General features: G+C 38.0%; 1 protein-coding gene and 1 pseudogene across 1 annotated transcript; both read right to left on the bottom strand.

The window, feature by feature from the left end:
• Positions 1 to 305: 305 nt before the first annotated feature.
• Positions 306 to 2,235, bottom strand: LOC147486733 (glutamate--tRNA ligase, cytoplasmic pseudogene; annotated as a pseudogene).
• Positions 2,236 to 3,147: 912 nt separating this feature from the next.
• LOC147486732 (NADPH-dependent aldo-keto reductase, chloroplastic-like) lies at positions 3,148 to 7,595 on the bottom strand. The gene is made up of 7 exons (XM_086570385.1): positions 7,374 to 7,595; positions 6,518 to 6,568; positions 6,247 to 6,323; positions 5,807 to 5,894; positions 4,783 to 5,058; positions 4,435 to 4,683; positions 3,148 to 3,488 (listed from the first exon to the last, which is right to left on the bottom strand). Exons 1-7 carry the CDS (start codon positions 7,491 to 7,493, stop codon positions 3,402 to 3,404), a joined length of 948 nt encoding a protein of 315 aa, XP_086426511.1. The 5' UTR covers positions 7,494 to 7,595; the 3' UTR covers positions 3,148 to 3,401.
• Between the last annotated feature and the right edge of the window lie 74 nt (positions 7,596 to 7,669).

The raw sequence follows: 7,669 nt of genomic DNA, 5'->3' as shown, positions 1-7,669 counted from the left end.
ATTATTCATTCATATCTCAATGGATTTGTGAAAATCCATTTTTCTAACACGTTTTAGGATATACTATTGTAAAGAGTAGCTCTTCTGTGTGTCCAACTGTTCATTGTCGAGATAGTAAGTACATACAGTCATACACACTAGCCAAAATTAGAAAGAGACATTTAACAAATCATAAATTTAAAATAATATTGACATAAATTAAGACAAAAATGAAGAGTACAATAATTCTATACTTGAATGTCGGAATCAAGTTTAGTTGGTGTAAAACAAACTTAATAAAGTTCTGTAATTGGGGAATCCAGATTCTAGACACACTTTAGTAGTGATGTCTGTTGTCTACCATCTGGGATCGATAGTAGAACAATAGGCTTAGAGGACCTAGAGTAAGGCACATCACATATGAAGTAGCCTTTCCTCTCCAACTGAAGTATCTCCCTGCACAGCAAATTGCCCATGTTGGAATCTCCAAGGGCAAGGGTCTCCTTCTTGGTTCTAGGATTAAGCACATTGATGAAATCCTCTCTTTCATCCAGCTTTTTTTTTGGCAATCAAGTAACCAAAATCAAGCAATGAGAGATTAATCAGGTCTTCTATTTCAGGAAGCCATGTAAGCTTCACTTTTGTGGTTTTAACAGAGCCCTCGAGGTGCAAAACACCTGTCAACTGTGTGACATTTCCATGGTTCTCCTTCCCTATTTCAGTAATTAGAGCATTTCCCCAATCCATCAAAGTGATTTCCTCACCAACGGAGATAGCAGACGCATCAGCATAGTCTAACCATATGTTCCATGTTAGGTTGTCTCCTTTGAACCAGCACCTTGGAATTTCTTGTGCCTTGGAATGATGCGTGCAAACGGTTTTACAAGACCATCAATCAGCGTCAATATCACACGCTTTTCCTCGAGGACCGCAGTATGCCTGGCGCAAACTAGATCAATTATCTTCTTATTGATGGTCCACAGTTTATCCCACTCCATCAGGTTGAGATTCTTTGAAGTTCTCTGCCCCAAGATGAATTGAACTAAAGCCTCAATCTTCAGACCTCTACGTACTATACCTTGCACAGTTGGAAAACGAGGATCATCCCATCCATCAACTTTTCCGTTCTCTACAAACCAACCAAGCTTGCGTTTGCTAAGAAGCGTATACACCATATTCAATCGACTAAACTCATAAATTTGCACTTTCCACAGTCCCATATCCTCAAGAATTCTACGGTACTGTGCATTACGGTCTGCCTACTCGCTCGAGCGAAGGGTATGACTTATACCTTCAGTAGCGTCCACGAAGGGACATGCAAAGTCATACGTTGGGTAAACTTTATATTTTGACCCTGTACGATGGTGAAGAACTGAGGTGCAACGATAGTACACTGGATCTCGAAGGGTCTTATTTTGAGCCTGCATGTCCAGCTTACCACGAACACATCACTGAATACCTCTTTCAGAGCCTGCAATCATCTCTTTCCATAATTTCATATTGTCCTCCGGGCTATTATTCCTACATTTTGACTCGATGCCATCCATTCTTTCTTTCTACATTTGCTCTTGGGCTGCATCATCAACATAAGCTTTCCCTTTTCGGATCAAATTTTCAGCCATTTCCATCAATTTCTAAAAGTAATCTGAGGTATACGTAATTGCATCATACTGGATACCTAACGTCTTAATATCCTTCAGTATATTGTCCACAAACTCAGTCTTTTCTTTGCTTGGATTAGTATCGTCGAAACGAATAATTAGTTGGCCTTTGTATCTATCAGCAAAATATTTGTTCAGGAGAGCAGCTTTTGAGTGACCAAATGTGAAGATATCCACTGGGCTCTGGGGCGAACCGCAAACATACCTCTCCAACCTTGGCATCAGGGAGGTCGACTTCAAAGGTGGGACGACTGCTAGCTTTTCCCTTTTCATTGCTTTTGCCTTTGTCCTTTGAATTTATCACAGTCGGCGCACTCCAATCCAACCTTGCCATTCTCAATCCTTTGATTGCACACGAAAGAGAGTACACAATAGCAATGACAAAATTCTTGTTATTACAATTGCCTTTCTCACTACATATACATAGGTATTTATAGATTCAAGACATGGGGCGTGGGCAACTAAAAGTTGTTTCCAAATCCGTAACCTATTCCAAACCCGTATTAGGGGTGGAACTTGGGTCGGGTTAGCCTAAGCCGATGGGCAAAAACCTGATTTTTGTTGGTTCTGATATGTGGCCGGGGTTGGTCTTGTAAAATCAAAACCCGAATCAATTTTGGATTGGGCTCGGGTTAGAATATCAAATAACCGAAAAGCTTAAGCCCGTCGTCTGCATATATGTACGTATATATTTCATTCTTTATATTCTGTTATATTGTTTCCTTATAAGGATTTATTATTGTCAAAAATAAAGTTGAGAATATCAATTTTAGAGAGAATAATTGAATCAATCGGGTTAATTTCTCTTTCAAATAATCAAATCACTTTAATTTAGTTAGAATATTGAATTTAAGTGTTATTTATCTCTTAATTTATTTATTTAATAGTGAAAAGGTATTCAGTTCTATACTGTTTAGCATTAAAATTCAAAAACTTGACCAATCCGACCCAACCCGACCAATTCGAGTTGGGTTTGGATTGAAAATTTAAGGACCGACTAGGACGTGGTCCCTGGCTCGGGTTGAAACATTTGTAACTCGGATTGAGCCTCAACCAGATCCAACCCACCCGAGTTCCACCCCTAAGGCCCTAACCGTATATGTGACGGTTAACTTTTCCAATTTGATGTTGCACACGTAATGGGCGGTGCATGCCTTTCCGATAAGAATTTGAAAGGTACCAAGTTCAATTCCACATATTTCTGAACCTGACTAGGGCGCCACCTATTGCTTGAAACTACTCGGTTGGTTGTTGTGACAATTTCGTTCGGAACCTAGTATCGTTAAATTCCTCACGCCCCTTCTGAATTTGAGTTCCATGCCATCCCACCCTACTGACACTGACCCAAATTACAATTTACAAGAGATCGGAACTACAACCTTACATTTACTAGCAGGGAGTCGGACAACCATAGGCCTATACAATGAACAAGTTTTTCAAACTGGTGCAAATTTCTAATAGTCCATTACATGTGTTGTTACAAAGAATGTTAAACAAACAGCGGAAGTTCTCATAAAAGAATGTCATCTTAACATTTTATTTATATAGAAACAGTACTTGTCACTTCATTCTTTACAAAACATATGCAGTTCCCAAGCCTTATAATGTCCACAACGAAAACTAACTGTTATATGCTTGTCCTAAAGATTTGTCACAAGTAGAATGCGTATGAAACAAGCCAACCTGGCAACAAGTGATTGATTAACCTAAATTACCAATGCTTTCAGATTTGAAGAATATATGAGCAATTTGGATGTCCTTTCAGATTTCTCCATCCCAAAGTTCTTCAACGGATTTGTAGGCCCCGAAAGTTTGATTTGCGAATGAAGCACCTGTCAGTAACCTTGACTGCAAAATTCTCATAAGAACAAAAGCACAGCTGTTCAGTAACATGACCATTGTTTTACAGTTTTACACACATTACACAAAATTGGAATCAGGTTTCTCCTTGACCCAAGGTAAAAAACAGCAGATGCAGCTCAGTATCATATAAGGGAAAACACACTTGATCACATAACCCTAACAAGTTATTAAATTGTTAAATTTAAGATAAGTATGAATACTCTCCATTCAATGAGAACGCAGGTCAATAATGTGGCCATTTTCTTTCTTTCTTACTAAAATGTTTGGATAGATGAGTATATGACAACATGGGGATTGTTAGAAACTTATAAAATAGAAATCAATATGTTTGTCCCTAGTTGTGATTAACTCGCATTCTAGGATCCTCTAATGGAATCCACACACGTCAAACTACGATTGTCAGATACAGAAAACATCATTTGAGCTGAATTTTTTCAGAAAGGAATCAGATGTTTTTGTTGTTAATTGTATGCTCTTTAGTCAGTGCACTTCTTTAAGGCAACACATTATCACTATTGCTTAAGATAGAAAAATGTTAGGTGAAAAGATAATAGCAAAAAAAAACGACACTTGTGGGGCTTATTTTAACCATAATTATGCTATATAATATCAAATACTGTGTGTCATTTTAAAATCCCTGTGTGACCCATCCAACTGTATTATCTCACCTTTGTTAAAATGACTACAAATTTCGAAGTTCCTTTATATATATATATATAAAGAAACCAACAAAAGATACTTAGAAGACATCAAGAAATTGTATGGTAAATTTTCTGGAAACGGCATTTTATTGATTAATGAAGAAGAAAAGGTTCCAGAAGCACAGTACAGATGGACAGCATGCAATTATAGATAAGTGTAGTTAAAGCTTCCTAAGGACATAATCCACATACATTACCAGAAACGCAGTAAACAAGAGATCAGTTCTTGCCTGTTCAATTTCAGAGAACTTCACAAACAAGTCCTCATGAATCGACCAATCAAAGACGTCGAGATTCTCCGTTATCCTCGCCTCAGTAATGCTTTTAGGCAGCACACTGTTACCCATTTGGATTCCCCAACGAAGAGCAATCTGTGCAGGAGTCTTCCCCAATTTCTCTGAAACAATACTTAATATTGGATGCTTGAGGACATTACTCTTTAGCCATGCTGAACCCGGGGAACCTAATGGCGAATATCCCTGCAAAGTGCAGGACACGAGAATCGGAAAATAACTCTACAAAGAGAGAAATAATATCAAACTTGAAATCTTAAGTTTTCTAGAAAAAAATTGACTCACAGATAGGTGAACTCCGTTAGATTTGCAAAATGCACGCAGCTTAGTCTGTTGCCAAGCTGGGTGGCACTCCACCTGATTAACCGCAGGAGGGACACGCGCAACTTCCATTAGATCTCTCAACTTCTTTGATGAAAAATTACTAACACCAATAGCATGAGCCTTGCGAGAATCATATAAACCCTCCATTGCTTTCCAGGTACTAGGAATATCAGGTTGAATCATGTATTCAGGCTTAAAGCCAACTGAACCCTTTTCCAGTCTAACAGGCCAGTGGATCTGCAAGGATTTCACAGCCTCTATATGAAGACATTATATTTTCCTTCATAAAATTTCATCAGCCTGCGCATCATAGTGGTAGATTACACGTAAAATGGAAGCAGGAAACAAAGTGGGGTTTAAAACAGCTTGAGGCCCATGAGGTCAGAGCATCCGTGGTTGCTTGAGTCTGACGGTCAGACTCAAGCAACCACGGATGACTTTTATCCCTTGAAAATATACCATACCACTATTATGGACAGGAAAACGCATTGCTTAAACCTTAACATTGGCACCTCATAGCAGAGCTCCGAATCCTATATCTACCTCACCAAAATAATCGTAAAAAGAGAATATACTGCATGATTGGTGAGGAATACCTTGCATACCCTAGAATCTCAAATAATTTAAACGATTTTCAGCAAATATATTGCCTCACTCAAGTAAAATTGTTTTCATCAAAGGTAAAAAAGAAGAGACTGAGAAAATTAAGAAAGAGTAAGAAACTCCACAAGAAAAAATCCGTTACATAATCCCAAATGCAGAAACTCCACAGAGACCTAGACCATGATAAATGACGCATACATACTACAGTAGAACAACCCTTAAGTTCATATAAATATCTGCACAAATAACAATGTGAATCATAAACTGGTACATGTAGAATCTAATAGAAAATGATCATTAAAGTAATTGTCGTGCATGATGGATCGCATTGTCATATCTCAATCAACAAATGATAAATAAAGTAATATCAGGAAACACGTACGAGGTACAGATCAACATAGTCAAGCTGCAAGTTTTTCAAAGTTAAATCTAATGCAAGGGGTACATCTTCAGGTGCCTGATCAGTACACCTGCAAGGATATTGTGTTTTGCTTAGAAGATAAATAATTTAATAATTGAATATTCTTTGGAAAAGGGTAGTACTTGGAAGAGGGGCCACATGCTCAAATGCACACCAATGATTGTGCACTGAGATGCACAACAACATAGATGCATAACGCGGTTTTGTTGGGCTTGTCGATGAACAATCAATGGAGTACTTTTGACATTCCCTAATCCTTAGATAGAAACACGAGGCATGTCTTACAGAATCTTATTTTTTCTATTCATTTATTTTTATTTTTTAATGTTCGTGTCAAAAAGCTGCTATAAACTGTAATTGCCTCTACTGCATGAAAGCTCGAAAACAAGTAAAACACCAACCAGAGTTTGGAGGTAATCCACAAATCTTCACGCTTCACTGTGCCATCTTCAAATAGCTTCTTCAAAGCCAAACCAACCTGCAACCACCAAAAACTACTTACGGTGCTATAAACGTTTGTGCACAGCCTATTCGTAATGGGGGGAGCACACAATTTTAAATGGTGGTGGTGAGTGTGTGTGGGGGTATGCAACATCAACAAGAATATGCATTTATTAGACTGTCATAAGAAACATTGATCTACACGACTAAAGTTGAGAGAGTAAATATTACCTCCTGCTCGTTTTTGTAAACTTGGGCGCAATCTATATGACGGTATCCAGCCTGCATCAAAAGAGAATTACAGTGAGTTATTTCTCACAAATCCCCTGTACTGGGCAAAGGAAATTAATTTCATTAACTCAAATTCGATGTTCTATAAAATGTTTTTAGTTTCCATGCATGTTAACAATTTGAGAATAAAGCTGATGATGCCATCTGGACCCCGTGCATTTTGACAAATAATGCAAATCGTTTTTAACTTATTAAAGGCACACCTAAGCCTACACAGGGTCACCTAGGGCCACACTCACACTAGGCTCCTAACAGTAAACGATTACAAGCGAATTTATTGTTTGTATTTTTCAGTTTTCACCACTCGATTCCAACTCAGTGCCCTTCGAGATTTCGACAAGACCACTCTATCTGCATCACCTAGGTACAAGAAAACGATAAACCCAAGTTCCTTTTATTATTTTGCTTTTTCCATCGTTTTATTTTATATCATCCAAGCACCCCTCTAAATCATTTCCTAACCATTTACACCCTAGAAATTATTGTGGAACGAGATATGAAGTGTGTATTTTTTTTCTTGCAACTTTAACGAAATTGTTCGTCTCAGGAGCTGCTATTAGCCATCTACATATTGGCAATACCAAGGGGCAGGCCGCAGGGGACAAGGTATACTGATTTGATCAGGCTAATCCACATAACCATCTAATCTCCCAATTGGAGACTGTAATGAATCTATGTACTAAGTGCATTAACTCACTTCTCAATTCTCAAATGTAATGCATAATATAATTTATGTTACTAGTTAGATGCATAGTAACTGAGTTAATACCAGAAATCAATTCAAATAAAATGAGACCTTGATTGCAGTGGTGACAGCACTTCCAACTACACCAGGATCAGCTTGCCATGTTCCTAAACCAATGGATGGCATTTCAGCCCCAGTATACAATTTAAAGATTTTAATCTCTTCCCCCATTTTCCCCTTCCAGATCTCTTTCGTTGAAAGTCGTTCGTTGTTGTTTGATAGTGTTAAGAGTTGTAGCCGGCAATATTATATTGGAGATATTTGTTTCTCAATTTCCATGATAGTACCGCAATCTCTTACCGGCATTTTGATCTCAAACTACTTACTAGTCACTTCTGTACACAGTA

Source organism: Coptis chinensis, chromosome 7, assembly GCF_015680905.1.
Source record: "Coptis chinensis isolate HL-2020 chromosome 7, ASM1568090v1, whole genome shotgun sequence".
NCBI classification, from domain to species: Eukaryota; Viridiplantae; Streptophyta; class Magnoliopsida; order Ranunculales; family Ranunculaceae; genus Coptis; species Coptis chinensis.
Note: the sequence above shows the minus strand (reverse complement) of the source record. Positions and strands in the feature narration are given on the sequence as shown.

Coding starts and splice junctions, on each gene's coding strand:
- LOC147486732 (XM_086570385.1), bottom strand. CDS start 7,493: ATGGGGGAAGAGATTAAAATCTTTAAATTGTATACTGGGGCTGAAATG. Junction 5,895..6,246: donor TGGATTACCTCCAAACTCTG/GTTGGTGTTTTA, acceptor ATATCCTTGCAG/GTGTACTGATCAGGCACCTG. Junction 4,684..4,782: donor CTAACGGAGTTCACCTATCT/GTGAGTCAATTT, acceptor TGCACTTTGCAG/GGATATTCGCCATTAGGTTC.